This window comes from Culicoides brevitarsis, chromosome 2, assembly GCF_036172545.1.
Source record: "Culicoides brevitarsis isolate CSIRO-B50_1 chromosome 2, AGI_CSIRO_Cbre_v1, whole genome shotgun sequence".
Lineage (NCBI taxonomy): Eukaryota > Metazoa > Arthropoda > Insecta > Diptera > Ceratopogonidae > Culicoides > Culicoides brevitarsis.
The window spans coordinates 29,438,702-29,463,687 of NC_087086.1; the positions used below are offsets into that span (position 1 = coordinate 29,438,702).

Sequence of the window (24,986 nt, forward strand, 5' to 3'; positions counted from 1 at the left end):
AACAACTGTGCCGTCGATTGTCGCATGGGCACGAAAATGACGATGACACATGCGGAAAATTGTAAATTGGGCAAATTTTGTTCACACCAGCGGAGTGCTCGAGTGTTTTTATCGCAGTTTTCACAGAAAAACTGAAGGAAATTGCCGGAAAAGTCACGAAAATTGTCTCAAAGGACGCCAAACACGATGATTATCTACACAAATGACGGAAACCCTCTCACACTGAAGCTGTTGATAAGTGCAAATGTGGCAAACAAAAAAGTGCAAGTCAAGAAAATTGCTTTTTCGGGTAAAAATTCTTCGATTTCATACCTTTCGTCTGTTAAAAAGTCCTAAAAATCCCACAAAAAATGATTTTTTATGAAAAATAATTTAATTTTTGAGGATTTTAAGGACATTTTCATTCTAACCACAACCGATAACGCCAAGGTCACTCACGTACGTGTCGTTTTTTTATTTTTAGATCCTGCGTTGAAGGAGCCGAAGCACTTGCCAACGTTGGAACTCGACAGCGGAGTCCAAATTTTCAGCACAAATGCAGCTGTCAAGTTTTTATTGCCTGTCACGAAGAACGAATCGCTCAACGATCAATGGTTGGATTGGTCCTCGACACGTCTAGCGCCTGCTTTGGCTCATAATTTCGCAGTTGGGCATCGCGCGGACCCCGATGCACGTGCCATCCTCAATGCCTTGGTGAAAACGTTGGAAGATCATTTGGCAAAAGTGAATTTCCTCACGGGAGATCAAGTTTCGTCAGCCGATTGGGCAGTTTGGAGTCTCTTGGCGCCCGATGGAACCCTAAAAGGAGCTCAAAATATCGATAATTTACTGCGATGGTATCGTGCTGTTCGAGAATTTCCCGCCGTGCAAGAAGCATTGAAAGTTTTACCTCTCAAAGAACTTCATTTCAACTCCTTGGTCAACGCAAACCGCTTCGGAGGCGTTCATCACATCGTTCTTGACCCGAAAATCGGTGACAGTAATCTTCAGTTGTTGAATCCCGAAACTCCTACGATTTCGGACACCGTTTTGCCGGAAGAAATGGAAGCAGCGCGTGAAAATTTCGTTCCCGTTAAAGAGGTGAAGGCGCAGGAGCCTCGTGTGGTGCTGCCCAAGAAGGGAGAACGCAATGTCCTCATCACATCTGCCTTGCCGTACGTCAATAATGTGCCGCATTTGGGAAATATCATCGGATGTGTCTTGTCGGCGGATATTTTTGCGCGGTATGCTCGTTTATGTGGCTATAACACGTTGTACGTTTGCGGTACGGATGAATATGGCACAGCAACAGAGACGAAAGCGCTTGCCGAGAATATGACGCCACGGCAAATTTGCGATAAATATTTTGAGATTCATAATTCGATTTATCGGTGGTTTGGAATCGGGTTTGATTATTTTGGGCGTACGTCGACGCAGGAACAAACGCAAATTGTGCAGGAAATGTTCAAGGAATTGCAGGTAAAGTTAAAAATTTCATTAATTTATTGACTTTAATACGAAATTATGCACCTTTTAATAATTCTTATCAGCAAATTATTTTAAAATTTATTTTTTGTAACATTTTTTTTACATTTTTTTGTGATAATTAAGCATTTTTCTGGATTTTTTCTCACATATGACAAAAAAATTGAGAGTTTATTGTCAAATTTCATAAAATTTTAGGTCTTAGAGTCACATCAAAAATAAATTCAAATTTTAATTTGAAAAAAGAATTAAATTTTTGACATTATGAGAAAATTTTTAATAAGCTTTAACCCTATTTTTAAGGTTTAATAATAGAAAATTCTGTATTTTTGACCATTTAAGAAGGAAAATCTTTGAAAAATTGATGCTAAAAAATTTTTGAAAAAATTTCTTTAATTTTTTTTTTATATATCATAACGCTCCATAACCAATAATAACGCAAGAAAATTAAAAAAAAATGATTAAAATACACTACTCCCTCTCTTATATCAACCTCTCTTATATCAACCCTCTCATATATCAATATTTTTTCGGAGTTGACAACCTCTTTTATATCAATAAATGCTGTCAAAATCGATATTTTATTGATATAAGAGAGGTTATCAATTTTTTCGGTATAAAGAAAATTTTTATTTTACGAGAAAATTATTCTTTTTTAAAAGAAATTAAGTTCTAAATATTTAAAAATCAAATTCACAAGACGCCTATCACAAGATTATCGAGTAAAAGTCTAGATTTTCCTTGAAAATCAACCCTCCCTCTCATATATCAATTTTTCTCATATATCAACTAAGTCGTCCCCCAAAATGTTTATATCAGAGAGGGAGTAGTGTATTTATTTTATCCTTATTCTTGCGCTCTAGACCCCACTTTTTATCAAAAATTATTGTTCTGCATTTTTATTTAAAAAAATTCTCAAAAAAAATCTTACCATTATTTTTTTAATTTTGACCAACTTTTGAACATTTTCTTTCAGACATGGTAAAAAAATAATTTGTTGTGATAAAATATCAACACAATGATTCAATTTTATTAAAAAAAGTCTAATTTTTTTATTATATTTTCAGAAATTTTTATTTTTTTCAACTTTTTCAATTTTATTTTTGTTTTTAGAATAATTTTTGAAATAATTTTTCCTCAAAAATGTCTTAAAATTTCCAAATTTTTATGACTTTTTCAACAGTTCTGAATTTTTTCGTTAAATTAATGATAAAAATTTTCAAAACAAATACTAAAAATTTTAAATTAACTTAAAATTTTAATTTTTTTCATAATTTTTAATAAAATTTTAGATAAAAATAAGATAAATGATTTTTTTTCTTCACAAAATTTTTCATTTATTAATTGAAAACTAAGAAAAATATTAATTAAATACTCATTTTTACAAACATTCTGATATTTTTGAAAAAAAATGCGTCAAAATTGCTCCTAAAATTAAATTTTTAAAATACTTTTCCTCAAAATTTCTCAAAAAATTATTTAAAAATATTTTGTCATTAATATTTTTCCTTTTAAAAGCAAAAAATATTCAATTAAAACATTTTTTCTTTCATTTACAGGCAGCTGGCATGATTGAAACCCAAACAGTCGAACAATTGTTATGTCAAAAGTGCGATCGTTTCCTCGCAGATCGTTTCGTCGAAGGAACTTGCCCTCATCCAGGCTGCGGTTACGAAGATGCTCGCGGAGATCAATGCGACGGCTGCGGAAAACTCGTCAACGCCATCGAACTTGTTCGTCCTCGATGCAAAGTATGCAACAACACACCCGTTGTGCGACAATCCAAGCAATTTTTCATCGATTTGCCGAAAATTGAACCAAAACTCAAATCATGGGTCGACAGTGTCGAACAAGGATGGACCAACAATGCTCGTGTCATCACCCGAACCTGGTTGAAAGAAGGTCTCCGTTCACGTTGCATCACGCGCGATCTCAAATGGGGCATCCCTGTCCCGGTTCCCGGCTTCGAATCCAAAGTTTTTTACGTGTGGTTCGACGCTCCCATCGGATACCTGTCCATCACGAGCAAATACACGAAAGATTGGAAGCAATGGTGGCAACCAGCTAGCGACACGAAAGTTGAGCTATTCCAATTCATGGCGAAGGATAATGTTCCGTTCCATTCAGTCATGTTCCCCGCAACACTTTTGGGCATCAATAAAGGTCACACAATGGTCTCGAACATCATGGCAACGGAATATCTCAACTACGAAGACGGCAAATTCAGCAAGTCACGCGGCATTGGCGTCTTTGGAAATGATGCCCAAGAAACGGGCATCCCATCGGATGTGTGGCGTTTCTACCTGGCAGCTGCCCGCCCCGAGGGACAAGACTCGAGTTTCAGTTGGAACGACTTGGCAGCGCGAAATAACTCGGAATTGTTGAACAATTTGGGTAATTTCTGTAACAGAGCGCTCGTTTTCTGCGAAAAGAATTTCGCTTCGACAATCCCGGTCATAAAATTGGAGGAAGATGAACTCATTTTACTCGCTCTAGTCAATCGCGAGCTCAAAGGTTACATTCAGTCGTTGGAGAAGGCGCGTTTGCGAGACGGTATTCGACATTTGTTGTCGATTTCACGACATGGCAATCAATATATGCAATCGCAACAGCCATGGGTGCTTGCGAAAGGAGATGACAAGCAAAAAACTCGTGCTGGAACAGTTATTGGCCTTGCATGTAACATGGCTTGCCTTTTAGCGACTCTGTTGTTCCCTTATATGCCCGATACTGCGAGAAATTTGTTCAAACAGTTGAATGTGCAGCAACAGAGAATTAATCCAGAGTAAGTAATTTTTATTAATTTTTTCCCAAAAATGCTTTTTAAAATTTAAAAAAAAAAATTTGGAAAATTAAAAAAAAAAATTAAATTTTTAAAAATTTTAAAAAAAGTTTAAATTTTTAAAAATTAAAAAAAAATAATTTTAAATTTACTAAGTTTAAAACTAATATAAAAATTTAATTATTAAAATTTTTAAACTTTAAAAAAATTAAAAAAAAATTTTAAAGCTTAAAAAAAAATTTAAAAAAAATTTTAAACTTTAAAAAAAATTAAAAAAAAAATTAATTTAAAATGATTGAATTTGCTTAATTTTTGAATATTTTTTAATATGTTCAAGTTCAATTTTTTTTTTCAAAAATCAAAAAAATAAAAAAATAATTAATATGATATCTCAATCGTTGAAAATGCCATTTTTTTAGTACATTTTTACAAAATTCGCTCAAAATCGGATTTTTTTAAGCAAATTTTAGAAAAATTCATAAAATCGACTTTTTTTTTGATAATTAAATTACATTTTGATTTTTATTTAATTTTTGCGAAACAAGAAATTTAAAATGTTGATAAAAAAATAATTTTAAAAAGAATTTTTTTTTTAAAAAGCTTAAAAATTAAAATTTTAATTGGATTTTTTTTTTTTAAATTATTTTTTTTTGGGTATTTTTCGGAAATTAAGAAAAAATTCTAATTTTATTATGAAATTTACTATGAAATATTTAAAAAATTACAAATTTATAAAAAAAAAACTCAAAAAACGACAGATTTTATAAATATTTTATTTTTTTTTAATTTTAAATTTTATTTTTGTCCCATGTTTTTTTTGATTTTTCGAAAAAAAAATTAAACAACCTTCAAAAATAATTTTCTCATAATTTTTTTTCACTTTCAGAAAATCTCAAATGTCGATGCTCCTAAAAGAGGGCCACAAAATCGGCAAACCCACACCCCTTTTCACCAAAATCGAACAAACCACAATTGATGAGTTGAAGAAAAAATACGCCGGAGTCCAACAAGGCACTGGGGCGCCAGCGAAAAAAGAAACTACCTCAAATAAACTTTTCGATACTGTGGAGGAATGCGAACGTGCTGTCGCTGATCAGGGCGAAAAAGTCCGTAAACTCAAGGGAAGTGGCGTCGAAAAAGCTGTTTGGCAACCAGAAGTCACAATTTTGTTGGAATTGAAGAAACAATTGGAAAATTTGAAGCTCAAACTGGGACCAGGAAGTGCTCCGAAAGCAGCTGCAGCTCCGGCGGCGGCGACACCTTCTCCTAACGCTGTAAAAGAATTGGAAGACAAAATAACAAAACAAGTAAATTTTTAATATTTTTAATAAAATTTCGTAAAAAATAAAAAAAAAAATCATTTTAGGGTGAAAAAGTGCGCCTTTTGAAGGGATCAAGCGACAAAAGTGTGTGGCAACCAGAAGTCGAAGTGCTTTTAGGGCTCAAGAAACAACTTGCTGAATTGACGGGACAACCTCTGCCCGCCCCATCTGGCAAAAGCAATAAGAAAAAGAAGTAATGCATTTTAGAAACTACCCACGGACCGTACTGTCACAGTATTTTCCATCACTTTTCATCAAAAAATCAATAAAAACAATAAAAATAAAAAAGTTTTCGCAACGTAACGTAATTTTTTTTCAAATTTGACGTCTTTTCCATAAAAAACCAGTCGTCTACACTTCTAAAATCGCCTTTTCTGCCAATTCAAGCAAATTTTTGAGACGAAAGGAAATGATAAATCCATCAAAACAAAAAATTTCTATTGGAAAATCGGGAGAAAAAGGCTTTTCAAGAGGTTTACGGACGGAAATTGAGGACAAAAAATGGGCAGTGAGGAAGTGAGTAACGCGCTACAGCAGCTGAAACTGGAGAACAAAGGCGGAAAGTACGTCAAACTGAATATCGGAGGATCTCTGTTCCAGACGACAATTTCTACATTGACCAAAGTAAGAAAATTAAATTCAATTTTTTTCTTGTCATCATTTTTTTTCTTCAATTTCTAGCATGATTCCATGTTGCGCGCGATGTTTTCGGGTCGCATGGAGATCCTAACAGATGCCGAGGGCTGGATTCTGATCGATCGTTGTGGCAAACATTTCGACATAATTCTCAATTTCTTGCGTGATGGAAGTTGTCCGCTGCCGGAACACAATTTAAAGGCGTTGCACGAAATTTTGGCCGAGGCAAAGTATTATTGCATCACGGAATTGGCGGAAATTTGCGAACGAACGATCTTGAAGAAGCAACAACAGAACGAAGTTGAGCCAATTTGCAACGTTCCGCTCATTACGTCGCAAAAAGAGGAACTTTATCTGATATCGACGAGCACGAAGCCCGTCGTGAAGCTGCTAATTAATCGACACAACAACAAATATTCCTACACAAATGCCAGTGACGACAATTTGCTGAAAAACATTGAATTATTCGACAAACTCAGTTTGCGGTTCAGTGGGCGCGTGCTGTTCATCAAAGACGTAATTGGCTCGTCGGAGATTTGCTGCTGGTCTTTTTACGGCAATGGGAAGAAAGTGGGCGAAGTTTGTTGCACATCGATCGTTTATGCGACTGACAAGAAACACACAAAAGTCGAATTTCCCGAGGCGAGGATTTTCGAGGAAACTTTGCACATTTTGTTGTACGAAAATCGACTGGAGCCCGATCAGGAACTCATGCAAGCCACAAGCACGCACGGGTTTATCTCGAAAAATTCCTACACGAGCGACGAGGAGGAGGAACGAACGTCGGGTCTTGCGCGGTTGCGTTCAAACAAGCAAAATAACCCAACTTGATTGACATTTTTGTCGTCGACCACCACCAAAAAGAAGTAAAAATAACGGGAAATGTTGATTTTTCCGGGAATTTCTCTTGTAAATTAATCACTGCTCGTTAACTGTCCATCTTACTACTAAAAAAAATCGGATAATCGTAATTATTAATGAATGTCTTTTGACAAAAATTGGATATTCTTCATATCATATGTCTTTGTATAACAGTCTATTATATTGTATGGTAGAACAATTTTATCTACTTTTCTACGCATTTCTTTAGTTTTTGTAATGATATGAATGAAAAACTTTGTAAAAATGGTTATTTTTTAAAAATAAAATGTTGTAAAATATTTAAATTTGCTCTTTTAATTTTTTTAAATACGAATTTGAATAAAATTTTAATTGTTATAACTGTTATACAATTTAAAATTTAACAAAATTTTGATTTTTTACCAAATTTTCATTTAAATTTCGTGTAAAGATTTATTTATTGAGCATTTTCAAGGCTTTTAAATTTAAATTTTGATCAATTTATTTATGCATAAAAATTAAAATTATGTTATTTTTTTATTTTTGAAATTTTTATAACAGTTTATAACACATTTTTATTATTGTTCATTATTTATTGCAATGATCAACATGTTAAATTTTTCTTAATTTTAATCCATTCAAATGAAATTTTTAATCACGAAGTCCATTTTGCCTAATTTTTTAAAAATTTTATTAAAAAAATTGCTAAAATATATCAAAAACAGCATTATGAAATTTTTATAACAGTTCTAAAATTGCAAAAAATTCTTTATTTATTATTTAAATAATTAATATTTTAATTAAAATGATATAAGAAAAATTATATAAAGTACTTATAAGAAGTACAAAGAAATCAAGAGACACATAAAAATTATTTTTTTTTAATTTTTTTGGAAGAATTTTTTTTTATAACTGTTATACAACTCAAATTTTATCAAAATTAAAAATTTCTAAATATTTTCAATCTAAATTTAAAAAAAAAATAAATTTTTTGAGCTAATAAAATAGCCCATTAGATATAAATTTAAATAAATTAATTCTTAAATATCTAAGAATATTTCAAATTTTTATTTTAAAATTTTTATAACAGTTTATAAAAAATTTTTATATTACAAAAAATCATCAATTTAATTTTTTTTAAAATTTTATTTCGTAAATTAAGTCAAATTTAAATATTTTTTATTAAAATTTAATTAAAAACATTCAAACATGATAAAAATTCCACCCCCACAACATCGAGCGAACAAGGGTTAACAAAATTCTCGATGTCGAGATGTTCTATAGTGGTGTGAGTACGCGTATGAATCACGAAATTTATGCTTGTGTTAGTGCGTAGTATTCTTTTATTGCGTTGTGAAAGGCCTTTACAATTTTTGTCTTTTATCTCCTTCTAGAAAAAAATCATTTTAACCTGAAATTACTTCAAAAAATCACTAAAAATAATTTAAAAAATATTTTTAATTAAATTTTTATTAATATAATTTTAAAAATTAAACAAATCACTAAAAATCCATTAAAAAAATTAAATTTAAAAAAGATTTCATGAACAAAACCATCTATTGTACCGTCCTTTATATACATTTGAGTACAACAACGTATGTAAAATTCAGTCATTCAGTGTTCTTCGGTCAGTCAATGAAGCAAGTCGTAGAAAATAACTCGTGGACGTATTTTATTTTTCGTATTTTATATATCTTTATATAAAAATATATATATAATATTATATATTAAACAAATAAATAACAAAAAAATACCAAAATACAGAAAAAAAATCAACTGAACTTGCACTCAAGAAAAAAATCCGAGAAAAACAAAAAAATCCGCGCGCGTGAAAAATTTGTGTTACAAAATAAATAAAAAAATCACAAAAAAGGGAATTCCTCAACTTTTTGTAAAAGGAAAAACTCGAGTGCGCTATTTTCTGCAAAAAAACAAAAAAAATGATAAGAGTGAACCTGAACAGCAAAACGCACGTACAATTGATAATAAAAGTTACATTATCCAATTAAGAGAGTCTACACAACAATTTAAGTGACCAACCGAGTCATCGTCACAAGCATCGGAAAAAATGTTATCAATCACACGCGAAAACATAATTAAGTAATGTCACGTACGTTGTCGCATTAAAAGAAGAAAAAAAAAAGAAAGAAGCTCGATGGAATAAAAATAAAAAGAAAGAAAACGAAACGAAGAATCACCTTTTTTTTATTAGTGCACACACGAAAAATATTTCTCTTATAGTATCACCCATCACATCACCACGAGCCTTTTATTCTAATTATAACGTAACGCGTTGTTATTACATATACAGATTGGAATTTATTTTAGCAGCATTTTCTTTGTACAAATTCTCGTCGTCGCTCTTCTTCTTCTCGTCAAGCAGCGAGCAGGCAAGCAACGTTTCGCTCATTATTACAAACAACACACAAAAATATCACAAAAAAAAAAAAAATTTTTACACACACATGTGAATTGCATAAAAAGAGAGAGGGAATACCTACCTAAATATCAAACACAAAAGCGAGGCATAGTTGACGATGATGTCTCCTCGTTCATTGAATATCTAACAAGTGCGAGTAGGATAGACTTAATTTGTTGTTTTTTTTCGTTTCCCATTCAATTCGTGTGGTGTACACAAAAAATTTGACGTCATCCATACCGAAACAAAAAAAAAAATTTGTACGGACAGTGAATCAACATGGCACGAAGAAAAGTATCGAAAACAAGTGAGTAACTTTTTTTTTCTTCTACTTCTTCTTCTTCTTCTGTTTCTGCTACGGTGGTGGATCCGTTCTTCTTCTATTTTTGGGACAAATCTCTGTGTCGTCTGTGAATTTGTTGATTTTTATCGAATGTCTAGGGAGACTTTTCCGAAAGTTTCCGTGAGTGACGGAATGTAAAAATTAAAACTTTCTTTGGAATGTCGCAGCATCCCAGAAAGGGTGTGGTAATAATTTTTATTTTTTTTAAGGATGATGAGTCACGTACATGATAAAATGATGAAACAGGTACTTTTGGGATGATTCGAAGTTAAACGTTTTACTGAGAATTTTTTCATTTTCGCATCGTTAGTGCCTTATCAGACAGAATTTAGGACGAAGTTCGTCTTAATAATTTTTTTTTTGTTTTGTAAACCAGTAAATCCATTAATGATTTGGCATCAGGTCAATTTTGGGTCCACTTGATCCGGTTAAAAAAAATTTTAAACCTTGCACTTGTTACTTAAAATGGATTGAACCTGCTAGACACGGTAAGCAGGTTCACTTTGGTACCTGAAATTCTCATTGTAGACAACTTGGCAGTGAATGCTTTCAAGTTCATTGAAGGCAGTCAACGGGAAGGACAGAAATCTTCCGTTGATTTTTGAGTTGAGTAATGAACATTTTACGAAATTTAAAAAAAAATTATTTTTTTCGACTTTTGTAAATTTTTTTGACGATGAATGTCGAATTTTTTCGATAAAAAAATAATTTTTATCGAATATTCTTTAAAAATTGCCAAAAATTTAAATTTAAAAATTTTTCATTGAATTTAAAAAAAATAATATTTTAAATTAGAAATTTAATTAATTAATTTTAAAAAAAAATTTAAAAGAATTTTTTTGAGAAAATTTAAAATGATTTTTCTATTAATATTTTACTAAAAAAATAATTTATTTTTATTTAAAAAAAATATTTAGTTAAAATACCTAATGTAAAATTTTTTGAATATAGAATTTTTTTAGTCAAAAATTTACACTATTTTTTTTATCAAAAAAAAATTTGGGTTTTTAAAAGAAGCTAAATTTTTTATAAAAAACTAATATTTTTTTAGCAATTTTTTTTTAAAGAATTTCTTTTGAAAAAAATTAAATTTTCCAAAAATTCTTTTAATATTTTACTAAGAAATTATTATAAAAAAATTATTTTATTAAAATAATTTAGTTTTTTTTTAATATAGAAGTTTTTTAGTCAAAAATTTTAACTTTTTTTTTTATAAAAAAATTCAAAAGAATCATAAAATAGCTTTAGTATTATTTAATTTAATTTTAGAATTATTTTAACAAAATGACTGTGATATGTGATATTAAAGACTATGATAGTTTGGAGACTTTTAAAGTTAAAGCAAAGCAATATGTGATAAACGAAATAAGTATATGAAAAAGTAATATTAAACGAACTAGCCAAAAAATCGTCGCAATATCATCGTAAATGATGGAAAGAAATACAACAACAACAACAATAATTTTATTTTAAAAGTTAAGAATTTAAATCATTAAAAAAATTATGAAAATAAATTTTATTTTTATTCGAATTAATAAATACTAAATTCATTATTAAAATTTCGACCAAAATTTTTAAAAATAATTGAATTTAATCTACAAAAATTCTTGAGAAATTCTAATTAATTTGGGATTTTTTAATTTTTTTTTAATTTCAAAGAAATAAAAAAAGAAGAAAAAAATTTCTTTGAAATCTTTAAGAAACGAGGAAGAAGCAATCTAATTCTTCACAATCACCAAACCGACCTTGTCAAGTGATACTTTCAATATCTAACACCGTTCCAAGAATCAAGAACATGCTCGAATTGCAATAATCGCGAAAAAAGTAGTATCCGGTAAACCCCTTCTGCTTTTTTTTTTCTTACACTGCCGCGATAATTTCCGCGAACGATCCCGTGAATCAAGAAATTCCTCATTTTTTTTCTTCTTCTCTGCCAACGTCTTTCGTGTAGTCGGTACATTTCCACATCACCATCATCAGCAGCAGCAGCAGCAAGAGCAACAACAACTCGCCTCTATTAAATACCATTTACTTTAATATAAAACGTATCGCCTGTGCCTACATCATCTGGCAAAACTGGTTTATACAGCTACAACTTTTGTTATTATTTTATTCTTCATGCATGCACGTCGCTCTGTCGTGTAAGAAAAAAAATTCAAGAGGAAACCTGATTTACCTGTATCACGTACAGAGCAGTCGTCACACGTAGAATATGTGAACATGTGTGTGGAAGAAACGATAGAAGTTACCTGAAAATGACTGAATTTCTATCTGCTGCGTGCGTTCTTTTGACAAAAAACTTTAAAATTTTTATTGTTGTTGCAAAAAAATGTGAAGTGCATTCCGGTTTCCTTGCCACATGTCTAAAAAAGGCAATCTGGAATCGTTGTGGGACCTTCAAACAGATTTTTCTTCAGAGTTCTTGGCAGCATACATCAATAAAAATTTACTGTGTCAGAGCAGTAAACAAATCACTTAAGATCATCATCGTTCATCTATTTTAAAATCTTGCATGAGTAATCGCCCGAGCAAAATTGCAACTGCGAGAGAAATCCGAGAGAGAGAACGTTTAAAAAAATTCGGCTTTCTCGAGGCATGAAACAAAAAAAAAATTTCAACGTCGTGAACTTGTTGTCGTCGTCGTCGTTGTTCGTGGCAAAACAACAATCATGGTTGTACGCGGTACTCGCTAAAGTACTGACTAAGAAGGGTATTCCACACTTGTTCACACATACGATAACCGACGAGTATGTGAACGACGAGACGTCGATTGTGTGTGTGCATCACCTCTCGTTGCCGTCGTCGTCGTTGTTGTTGTTGTTACATATGTTGTTGTATGGGAATCTCCCTTACGTAATAGTAAATACACACGGAGAGTTTGTAATTTATTTTTTTTTGTGTGCCCGATAAATATCTACGAAATTTATTCCGATGGAGACGCCTAGCTGGAGACACATTTCACAATAATCCGTGACTTGCCAGCCTTTTAATAATTTTTTTTTTCGTTTTTGTGCAAAAAAGGTGCCACGCAGAACGTTGCGTTCTCAATCAAGTACAAACGAAATAATTTCATGCATACATGAATTTCAAAAGAAAAGAAACTTGTTTTTCAACTATCTAACGAACAAGTCTATCTATCGGGCAAAGCAGGCAAGGCAGCGAGCGTTCAAGCAGCAATAGAATGGACGCGATATAAATTTCAGTTCGTCGTCGTCGTCGCGTTTGATGATGATGATGATGGCGACTATTAATATTCTCTATTTTATATTCAATCCGTAGCGAAATATATTTAAATTGATATGCCATTGAGAATGATGATGATCTCACATGCGGCGAGCGATTTTTTTTTCGTTTTTTTCGAGGAGTTTCGCGAGAATTGTGCCGTATATTAAGGGAATTACGCGGAAAATGCCTCAAGTGGCACGACTTCGAAGAAAGTATTGAGCTGCAATGGTCGGGAATTTATATTGAAGTTTAATTGAATTAATTTGCGTTTTAAAATGTTGCTGAATCCAAGAATTAAAATAAATTCGTTGGAAATTGATTGAAGATCTAATGAAGTTAGTTTAAGTCGCTCATGGAGATTAATTGACGATTTTAATCAATTTTAGCTGGAACAGGATCATGGTTTAGTTTTAAATGATTAGAATATGTCTGATAATTGTATAGAATCGAAAATTAAGATTAGAAATCTAATCTATAGGCTGTTTTCGGTATTCTATGAGATGATTTTTAAGTTAAAAATTTTTTCAACTTAAAATTTTTAATGTATTCGAATTGGCTGAAAATGAATGAATATTATAAAGAAAATTAAAATTAAAAAAGTGAATACATATATTACCAAATGGAAGCATTTTAAGCCCGTTTTGGGTACAAGGTGACTTTCATCGGTTCCAAATTTACTTTTTTCTTCAAAAAATTTCATTTCTTTAATGATCAAAGTTCAGATTTTTCATTATTTTGTGGAAATTATCCGTTTTTCAGTTTTTTCAAACCAATTTTTATCTATTTGTTTTTAGCTTAACGAGTATTTTTAGGAAATTAAAGTACTTTTTTTTGAAAATTAAAGTTTCTGAAAGAAAATAAATTTTGACTTAAATAGTTAAAACACTCCAACTGGGCCTGAGGGAGGACTGTGATATTTTCAATGTCAACGGATCAAATGGCGCACGACCAACAAAATTAAAATGTGAAAGAAAAGATGAGATTTTTAAGCTTTATGCTTTTTTCTCCAACTACAATGCTGTAATCTTAATTTGATGAAATAAATAAATAAAAGTAAGGATTAAACTGTGTAATAAAAAGGATGACTGATGTACCGAAGAAGCTTATTTTCGCATAAGAACGTGCGTTGATTAAAAATGATAAAGTTGAAAAAGCATTTGAATCTCCCTACGAAGAATTCTTCAAAGTGGGACGAAATAACCTTTTTTAAGGCCCTGGGGTCTTGGAAATAAGGCCCTCAAACTTTTACATAGAGAAATTCCGAAATTTTTATTTTTTGAAAAAATTAAAAAAAAATTTTTTCAAAAATATAAAAATTTCATAAAAATTCCATAAAAAAGTTTAAGGGCCTTATTTTCAAGACCTCAGGGCCTTAAAAAAAGGTTATTTCGTCCCACTGGGTTTCAGATCGTCTAAATTTATGATAAGAACTTAAGGATTGTAAGAAATTTTAAGAATTGTTGTAATTTCTTTATAAAGAGTAAAACTCTTCATCAATAGATTCTTAAAATCGAAAAAAAAATCTTACCAAAACTCCTCAAATTGCTTCAATTCAATTCAATTGTCACTTTTTGATTCAAAAACCTACAATTTTTAATTAAAAACGATCCAAACTCTCACTGTCAAACCATCAAAAATTCCCCTTAATAAAAATTGTCAATCAAAAACCTGACAAATTTTCCATTTCCCAACAATTTCACTCGCAAGCTTCACCTTTAAAACATCAAAAATCTCGTTCCATCACATCACATGTCTTTAAAATTCTCACACCGTCGTGCTAAATACGTGTTCTTGTTGATTGACCTTTTTTTCGACAGCCAGCGCTGATGTGTCCCTTGTGAGAGAGAAAAATTTTTTTTTTCCATGACGAATATTCTTTTATATTTACGACGCAGATTAATGTCATGTTGTTCCCATTTACACACTCAGTCAATTCAATAAGGTTTACCTTTTTTTTCCTATCTGTATTTTTTTGATACGAGTTTGATAAAATAAAATTTGTATCTACGACAGAAAAAGTACGTGATTTTCCTACATTCCATACCGATTACCGCTCTGCGCAGAAATTTGTGTTTCATGTTTTTTTTTTTTATTTGAAAGACAGGTCATGTATTGTGTAATCTTTTGTCTCTCCTGTATCCTATTACTACGGGCTGTGAATGTGTCTGTGTGCAGGGCGAAGTGCGAGAAGTGAGCAATCCCCGCATAAACTGGATTTCTTTAATGACGACGACGACGACGAAAAAATTGATACCATGGAAACAAAGCACTTTACAGTGAATTGGTTGGCGTGGTGAGGTGCGATGATGAAGTTCTCTCGTACCTGACTCAGAACCTGCTTAACCGGTGTGCACCTTTAAAAATAAAAAAAAAACATGTTCCGAATATAAATTACCTGCTTTTTCTCGCATACACACTTTTTTTAATGTGCGCCAGGTCTGTTCTCTTCGATTGTTTACATTAACTTTCTGCTTTATTATTGTTCGGTTCACAATTTCAGGTCATTTGGGGAATCTCTTTCGTGCGTTCTCTCTCTCTCTTACTCGTATCGTCTTCCTCCTTCGTACCATCCCTTTTTTTCTTCTCGGTTCATGTCGATAAATGTGCTCTTATTTACTTCAACGGCATATGTTTGGGTCCTTGTTGTGTTGTGCAAAAATTAAGAAAATGTTCGGGAAAATGTGTGATATGCGCGCGTCTTTTTGTCGTGCGAGTGTCTATGGAGGTACGTGGTACGAGGGAAATCCATGGGAAACCCTCGTTTTTTGCTCGTACACGTGCCATAACGCTTCTTTGGACAGTGAAATGCGTGAATGAAACATTTACAAATGTTGTGGAAAAATTTTTAGGGTGTATGCTTGTGTTTGTGTAATAAAATGCCTGTTGATGCCTCAACTTGTATTTATTTTGTACATGCGGAAAAAAGGGACATCCATGACAACGCACAGTGGAAGAATTCCGGAAATTATTTTTTTTAACTCATTGGAGAATTTACAATTTCATAAAAAAAACAAAAAATTGGAAAAACTATTAAGAAACCTTTGGAGAGCCTTTTTTTCAGCCTTTTTCTTATTTTTCATTAATTAACATCAAATAAGCTTTCGATTAGTTTAATAATGTCTGAAAAAACTCCTTGGGACATTAACAAACTAATCGAAAGCTTATTTGATGTTAATTAATAAAAAAATAAGAAAAAGGCTGAAAATAAGGCTCTTCAAAGTTTTCCTAATAGCTTTTCCAATTTTTTGTTTTTTTTTTCGATAAAATTGTAAAATAATTGTAATTTTGAGAAAATTTTATGATTTATGGTCAAAAATTCAATTTCAGTAGAACTACTTCTGAACCATAACCATAATTTTTTTTTCAAAATTACATTTATTTCACTAAATTTCTTGAATAAAAACATGAAAAATGGAAAAAATAGGAAAAACTTTGGAGGGCTTTGAAAGACGGAAAAAGCTCCCATTGCTCATGTGTCGAAAGAAAAAGGCCCTCAAATCGCTCTACATATTTCGAAATTTCATCAAAAAATATGTCGAATGAGATTTTTTAATGGTTTTGTGTTAGTTAGGCCTAAAGTAACCTAAGAAACCTAAATTCAAAATTCTAGAATGAGCTTTTGAGATTTTAAAAATTTTTCAGTTGATTTGGGGGTTTTCAAGTATCTCTTTGACATACCAAATCCAACTAAAAATACCTACAAACACTGAAGCTCATTCCAGAATTTTAAATTTAGGTTTTTTCGATTACTTTAGGCCTAAATAACACAAAACCATCAATAAAATCTTATGCCAAATTTCTTTGATGATATGTTGAAACCGAGCGATGTGCCCCTGAAAGTATGCAAAATACTCAACAATTAAAAAAAGCTGAAAAATTAAGTTATCGAAGGACAATCGAGCCAAAATTTGGAGAAAACTCTATTTTCTATCAATTTTTTCCAAATTTCAGCTCTATTGTCCTTCGAAAACTAACTTTTTGACCAAATTTTTAGTTTTAATGTACTTTGCCTACTTTCAGGGGCTTAAAAACCTTCAATACATAAACCAAATCAATTTTTTCATAATTTTCCATTAATTTCCATCAAATTAGCTTCCTCTTAGTATGCGGATGTAAAACTTCGCCAAATCCCCCACTGTGCAACGATGAAAATTGATTTCCATGGACGAACTCTTCTTTTCACTTTCCTGCCAAAAAAAGACAAAAAGAGGGAAAATTTCTTCTAATCAATCACGTACTTGACGAAGATGAGGGACAACAGATATGGAAACCGAAAAAAAGGGAAGAAGAGAGTAATTCTTGTGGCGCTACGTGATACTTTTTTCTAAGCAATTTACTTTCTTCTTCTTCGTACACACAGGAAATTCGACACGTCTACGACCACCCTACAGTGTCAAAATACATGTTTCTTCCTTGTCTCCAAGTCATCTATGAAATTGCATTTTGTGTTATTTATTTGCGTTTCTCACTCATATACATCGTCTCTCGTGTAACAACAATAAATAATGGGATGTTCCTCTCTCTTTCTCTATTTATCTCGGTTCTTGTTTCGACATCATCGACAGAAAAGTTAAAAAGAATTTATTTTCATTAATTAAAGCACTGGCACCAGTACTGTCTAGTATTTTTTTTTTGTCTTTTCTTTTGTCTTCTTGTGTTCTCTTCTCTTTTCTGCCTTCCTTCGTGCCGTGTACAGCGCATGGCAGCATGGCAAGACAGCATAACAATAATAATATTGTAAAACCATAACAAGTGCATTTTTTTCTTCTCTTCTCGTATTTTGTTTTCTTCTTTATCTTCGTTGTTGTCGTACCTGAATCCATACAGCAAATGCATCGTACAATGCGTCTCGTACGTAAAGTTCGTTTGGGATACCCCGAAAATTCTTGGAAATGCGCTTCAACATCCATCGGATGCTCGAATAAGTTTTTATGTTGTTATTTTTTTTTCTTTTCGTATTTTATGTTATTACTACCTCTTCGTTCTTCGTGTTGTCGTTTACCTCTCGATGTTCGTTTTCCTCTTTGATGTGTGTTTTACGATGTGAAACACAAAAAATATGAGTCGAGAAAGAAAACCAGAAAGTTGTGTAGGAATTTTGTTGTGTTTTTTTTGTGTTTGACGTTGAAGAGAGGCAAAAGTGTGTGGTTTGCAACACAAAAATGCTGTAGAACTTGTCGACGAAACGGGGATTTGATGGAGGTTTTTTGAATGAATTTTGCGTTTTTTATGGAATTTTTTCTTGTCAAGGAATGGAAGAGTTTTGTTGATAAAAAGAGATTGAAAAGTGACAGAATTTGACTTAAAAAGTTCATTTTTAGCAAAAGAAAAAAAAAATAATAAAAATGTCCGGACTGATTTTTGAAGAATAAAAAAATTTTTAGAAGATTCTCAGAAGTTATTAAAAATTTTAGTGATCGTTTTCCAAGATTCTTTTAAGCTTCAAGGTCATCAAAAAATATTATGAAACTTATAAAATTTTTAAGAATTTTTTTTTAAATTACTCAAAATCTTGAGTTTTGGTAAAAATTGTATCCAATTTAGTTAAAAATTGAATATTTTGACCAAAAATTCAATCAAAGTCAAAATCAAAGTTCATGTTAGAATTTTAAGATGTCTGTTTTTGTTCTCAAAAGTTATTTTTAATTTTTTTAAAATTATAAAAAGACATAAAAAATTTTAAAAAATGTTTTTTTTGTGCAAAATTGAGTAAAAATTAATTATTTTATTTTTTTTAATTTAATTATTTTAATCTATTTTTTTTAAATTATTTTCTATGTATTTAACAAAATTTATTCAATATCAACTTCTTTAAAATTAAAAAAAATAAAAAATTTATAAATAAAATAACTCTAAAAAAATTTCAAGATTTTTTTTGGGACATTTTAATGACTTTAAGACATTCCAAGATGACTTTTCAACTCTAAAAAAGCATCTCAAATATGAATTTTAATTTTCTTGCATTAAAACCTCTTAGAAAAACAAAACTTGGTACGTCAAACACTTTTTAAAAAATAAACAGATAAACAAGAAAATCCCACCCAAAAACCAAGAATTTTTCACAAAAAATAATCAAAATTCCCAGAAAACATTAAAATTACTCACAAACCGCGTCTTCGCTTGAAAAAAGTATGCTCAAAACATGAAAAATTGTTGACGCTCACAAAGTTTTAAATGAATCACAATAAATTACGGAGAAATAGATCAGACCGCGCGAAATATTTTCGAATAAAAAGCAAAAGTCACAGATTGGATTAAGTCCAAAAATATTTATTTTTTTTTCACCAACGAAACACACTCGAAATTACTTAATAATTTATCTACACAACAAAAAATTTTTCTTCTCGTTCAAAGAGATCACACGCAAGGAATTCTCGTCTCATCAGCATCATCATCATCATCGCCGATGAACGAAAAAATAAAATATTTTGCCTAGAAATATTTTTTTAAAACAGAAATCCCACTCAAGTCAAGTCGAGTGTGTGTGTCTGTGTCACTCTTTCAAGATGTACCGATTTCATCTTTTTTTTTTCGAACATGTGTTTGCCCGAGAAAGATCGACAAAATTTATCGCATAAAACGACAATTTCCTTGTAAATCTTTTTATTTTTTGTGTTTATTCAAAGTCAAACGCATTTAAAAAAGACTTAAAAAAAATTATTGAAGAGCTGTTTGAACAAACAATTTGCACCCATCATCGAATATGTGCCAAAAATTTGCAGGCAAGTACGTGAGTGTGACAAATTGAAGGAGATTGTGTCTTCGAAATGACACAAAAAAATCAATAATCTTGGGCGCGCGAGATTCTGGGCGGCGGCAACGGCTCGCAAAAGTGAATATTTGCCCAGAACATTGATAGTTGACCTTGACGATAAAAATTTGGCATGAATTCGATCGTTTTTTTGTATTCTGTGTGCATTTTTCTGTTTATTTTCAGTTTTTTTTGTGGGACTTGGAGTTGTTATTATTCGTCGTCGTCGTCGTCGTTTTATGTCATTGACAGTTGTTTTGTGGTGACTCATCAGATGCCAAGATGTCTTTGTTTGCTGAAATTAGATTTTTTTGCTTGGTTTGGAAATCTTATTTTGAAAAAAAAAATCCACAAATTTTGTCGGAAATCAGAAATTTTGCCAGGTGGTCCAGTTTCGATCCCTCGAGTGCCAATTTCGCACGGAAAAAAAAGTTGCAGGTGTCCCGCAGTAGTAACGAGTGCAATTGCAATCATTATTACACTTTAATACGTTGCTGCAAAAAAATATTTCCAAACCAGATATAAAAACAGCATATTTCTGCAACAGGTTGCAATTTTCTGTGCATGTACCTCTAAAACGACAACAACAACGAAATAAAAATAAAAAAAAAAAATAAGTGCACAAAGCAAAATAAAAGTTCAAACCACATGGTTGGCTGATTTTTTCGGTTATTCCTTCCTTCAACACGCAGAAAATGTAAAAAATGCGCCTGATGGTGTTGTTGGGTGCTGTTGCCTGTTGCTCCTCCATACTTGCAAATTTTTTCTTTTTTACGACAATGTGAGAGTAATTTTAATGATTTTTAACAAAAATAATAATAATCGTCAAAAACTGGTTAAACTGGATCCTCTCTCTGAAAAAAAGAAACAAATAAAAATTAAAAAGACATTTCGAACTTGTTGCTTTCTCGAGCGATTTTCGATGGATTTTTCGCAGAATCTCCAATCAAATAGTTCTCAACAACAACAAAATCTATCTTTCCGCAATAAAAAGAGCCAAACAAACAGCAAGCAATAATAATAGAGAGAAACATGTTGCTTATGTCTGAACATTCACACACACACACAGACACACAAACATCCACATAAATTTTAATACATGTTGAACTGAGTTCATTTGATTGGCGCCAACATGACGGCAATGGTTGCAGAGGAATCTCCGACGTAAAATAAATTTAATAATAACCCAACGTACACACCATACGACGGCCTTTGTGTGCTGTATGTGATCGAGATTGACAAACAAAAAAAAAAGAGAAGAAAAGCAACAACAACGATGAATATTAAAACTTACCGCATACTGTGTCTCTATGTCGATGTCGTCGTCGTTCCTTTCCTACAAAAAAAAAAGAAAGAAAGACAAATCATCGAAAAATCCTATCGAAGTCTGTTTGTCATATAGAGAACTTACAGTAAAAGGCGGCAAAGTAACACAAAAGAAAGTACGAGACAAATGTTTGACCAAAAAATTTCTTCCTCCTTCCTTCCCACAGAAACCTCTCAAAAAACGTCTGAAATATGCGCAACATATTGTCGGCATCATCGTCCGTGATGATAATGATGACACAATTTGCACAGAATTTTTCATGGCATGTGTAGAGTAAAGGTCGTCGTCGTTCGACACAAGTCTACTACATAAAAAAAAATGGAAGGAATTATTTTTATTCCATTTTTATTACTATTTATCAAGAGAGAGCAAAAAATTTCAATGCGATTATTGTTCTTCTTTGTGTATTTCACTTCAGTTTGAATCTCATTTCTCAAAGAATTCATTTTAAACGAAAAATGAAAAAAAAAAAATTGAAAGAGGAAAAAAAAAAAGAGTAAACACGCCCGAATGTGATTTGAATTAAAATATAATAAGCGCTTTTGTTTGTTTATTTTGTGAAGTGCGGATTGCTTGCTACTGGTCTTGATTCGTTCTTTTGTGTTGTGAAAATTAAAAATAAATAAGAGAAATTACCGATTCGCAACCGATTCATAAATTCGTAGAACCGATAATGAACCGATTACTGAACCGATTCAATAATTTTTCTTTTTTTTTTGTTTTTTATTTTAGAAACCTCAACAGCGAAAAGCAAGACAGCAAAGAATACTCAGATAGAAGCTCTGGATCAAGACACAGATGATCTGAAAGGTAAGTTTTCTCGATATTGATTTTTTCCCTTATGTCTAAAAAAATCTGTGATTTCATGCGTACCATGTTAACGTCAAAAACAGACAAATTTTAATTCAAATAACTCTAAATTGTCGTAAAAAAATAGAACAATGGGTAGAAAAAAATTGTAGGGTTTATTGAATGTCTGTTTGTGAAAGTGGCGACGAGGTGAATTTTTTGTGCGAATCTTTTTTTATCGATTTTGTGCAAAATTTTTGTTTCTTATCACTGATTGTTTAGTAAAAATATAATTTTATATTAAAAAATTGATTTTAAAAAAAATTTTATTTTTTTTTTGGTTTTAAATCGGGCTTGAAGTGGGCTATAAATAAAATGTAAAAACCTATCAAAAATCAAGATTGAAACAAGAATTCTGGTTGATCAAGTTAACAATCCCATTTCATTAAACTCGTTTAAAAATTTCTTTCAATAAATTTTCCATAAAACTTCTTTTCATGTCAAGCCTCGAATCGGTTATTAACGGTTCGAACTTGATTTCCCAGTTCATTTCGTTTTTTTTTAATTTTTTGTAATAATTTAAACTGAAGTGCTATCGAGATCCATTAGATCACTATTTATAGCCATATTTTCTGCACATAACCGGTTCAGCGAGCGACAAAGAAGATTGCGAAAAAAAAAGAAGAAGAACATTGGCGACGATGATGCACCACACCACCAAATCATCATCGCGCTAATGCCCAAATAAAGCAAAAACAACTTCTATTCCATTCATCAAAGTATTTTTGCTATATTTTGTTAACCTACGAATTATGGGTACAAAGACCGTTTCCGTGTACATCCTACTGCCAAACGTTCAATATGTGTCAAATTACGTCATGCGTCTCTTTAACTCTGAATTCATTACAAAGTTCTTTGATATTTAAATAAAAAAAGTTTTCATGAAAGGAATTCATTCCAGTTCTTATCGTTCCGAGAGTATTTATTAATAAATTTAATTCTCCATAAATAATAATAGTAATCATCATCATCATCACACGCATACCGACAAACGGATTTCACACAAAATTTCTGTGAGAGTGTGTAAAAAATTACTCGATTATTATATTTTTAGTTGCTTTGGTAGATCAACAACTATAGCACTAAATACCTCGAACTACTGTTCGAACACCAATACAACCATGCACAATCATCGTCATCGTAAATAAATAATTTTTTTTTTCATTGGTGTAAATACAAAAGTAACAAGTAATTTCTCAGACAGTTGAACTTGTACATTGTATTTTGTAAGAAGTTCTCGGACGTTGTTTATTAAAAAAAATTTCTATTATTTTTTTTTCATTTCGTAAGAAATTATCAAGTTTACGCGTTACGGCCATCGACACGTCGTCGTCGAATGAATGTAAGATTTTTTCAACAAGTTTTTTTTTTCGTCGTTTCCGAGGTTTCCTTTTACGTGTACGCAAAAAAAAATAGGTACACAGGTGTCGTGATGTCGGTTCCTTATTTAGACAAAAAGCCGCATGAATCACCAAAGACATTCCGTCTGTGATTTTTTTTGTGATGGTGAAACTAAATAACTAAATTATTATAATGTGAAAAAAATTAATCATCAATCAAATCAATTTTTTTACACGGAATCTTATCGCTTGGCTTATCATACATCTGTTATTGTTGTTGCATTAGTCAAACAACTTGTATTAAGGAAATGGTGATAATGCCTTCACGATGACTTGAAGTGAAGCCACGTTGATTGTCATTTTTTTTAAATCTAAGTGGATTCCGTTATCTGACAGTCTAAACAGATTTTTTATTCGTCGTTTTATTCAAATAAACACAAATAAAATGACGAATAATGTAAATAACTGAGCACTGATACGTGATTAATCATGTCAAATCTTATCAACCGCCACTTTTCCAGTGTTCCGAAGTGTATTTATTAGTAGAAATGTCATCAAAAAATTGTGTGTTCTTATCAATTAAACGACGACGACTCACGAATACGACGAGCAACGATTATGGCGTGATACAATTTAATTTTTAATTTACTGATATTGCAATTTTTTTCGTCGTAAAGTTGCGAGCTTCACAAAAAAAGGAACAATTGACGTAGCAGAAGTCTAGAAAAGCGTCAGTTTTAAATCTTATCAACGCGACACTCTTATCTCTTTAGGGGCACTTTAGTGGCGATTTGATGATGATGATGATGTAAAGTAATTTGTAAGTAAGTAGCTTTTGCGCGTTCCATATTTTGAACTTGTTTTTGTCATGGCTTGGCGCTATTAGTTTCACGAAAGTGAGAGAAGAAATTGTTGTTTGAGAGAGATTTATAGAGTAGTTGATACGGGAATGGACTTTGGATTGTGTTATTTTCGATGATAATGAAAACCAAAAACATCCGAAAGAGATAAGGTTGGATTGCAATGGACAATGAATGCTTTGTAAGTGACAAGATAGACAAAAAGGTGACTTCTTGAAGTTTGAACTTTTTGTCAACGTTAGATCCTCAAAATGATCTGGACGTTAATCAAAAAGTTTAAAAGTTTACAAGAAGTCTCCTTGTCTAGTTACTTGGCTTTGGTCTGTTGAAGAACGTCATTTTAGTTGAATCGTATGCCAATTATAGCGAACTTGGCATAATAGAATTAAGTTGACGAATATGACGATGGAATTTTGAGCATCATTTTCCGCTTCAAAGTATAAAGCTTAATCTTAATCTGGCTTTGCTGAAGAAATTCATTCCAATAAAATCAGGAATATGTTCGAAGTTGTATCTACGTCTCCATCTCTTGTCTTCCCGCTTAGCTTCCAATATTGTTCTGAGAACCTTGTGTTTATTTTATTTATTTCATCAAATTAAGATTACAGCATTGTAGTTGGAGGAAAAAGCATAAAGCTTAAAAAATCTCATCTTTTCGTTCACATTTTAATTTTGTTGGTCGTGCGCCATTTGATCCGTTGACATTGACAATATCATAGTCCTCCCTCAGGCCCAGTTGGAGTGTTTTATTTGGTTAGAGTGATCACAGGATGAAACAAGAAGCATGAAACGAAAAGTTAAAAAATGAGAAACACACAGTGATTGGGC

General features: G+C 31.6%; 3 protein-coding genes across 4 annotated transcripts in view; all 3 read left to right on the forward strand.

Annotated features, from left to right (window-relative positions):
* Positions 1–69: 69 nt before the first annotated feature.
* LOC134831236 (methionine--tRNA ligase, cytoplasmic) lies at positions 70–5,862 on the forward strand. The gene is made up of 5 exons (XM_063844912.1): positions 70–289; positions 464–1,458; positions 3,024–4,249; positions 5,133–5,553; positions 5,613–5,862. The coding sequence occupies exons 1-5, from the start codon at positions 187–189 to the stop codon at positions 5,763–5,765; spliced, it is 2,898 nt and encodes a 965-aa protein (XP_063700982.1). The 5' UTR covers positions 70–186; the 3' UTR covers positions 5,766–5,862.
* A 112-nt stretch (positions 5,863–5,974) lies between these two features.
* On the forward strand, positions 5,975–7,328 carry LOC134830413 (BTB/POZ domain-containing adapter for CUL3-mediated RhoA degradation protein 3). Its single transcript, XM_063843892.1, has 2 exons — positions 5,975–6,192; positions 6,250–7,328. Exons 1-2 carry the CDS (start codon positions 6,070–6,072, stop codon positions 7,033–7,035), a joined length of 909 nt encoding a protein of 302 aa, XP_063699962.1. The 5' UTR covers positions 5,975–6,069; the 3' UTR covers positions 7,036–7,328.
* A 1,378-nt stretch (positions 7,329–8,706) lies between these two features.
* The window catches only part of LOC134832164 (uncharacterized), a 32,441-nt gene continuing 16,161 nt past the window's right edge, over positions 8,707–24,986 (forward strand). The window contains exons 1-2 of one of the 2 annotated variants that reach the window (XM_063846086.1): positions 8,707–9,770; positions 21,842–21,919. In XM_063846086.1, coding sequence (XP_063702156.1) covers positions 9,743–9,770; positions 21,842–21,919 — 106 coding nt within the window. In that variant the 5' untranslated portion in view covers positions 8,707–9,742. Of the gene's footprint in view, positions 9,771–21,841; positions 21,920–23,190; positions 23,301–24,986 lie in introns of those variants that run through there. The other variant, XM_063846089.1, reaches the window with a different exon arrangement.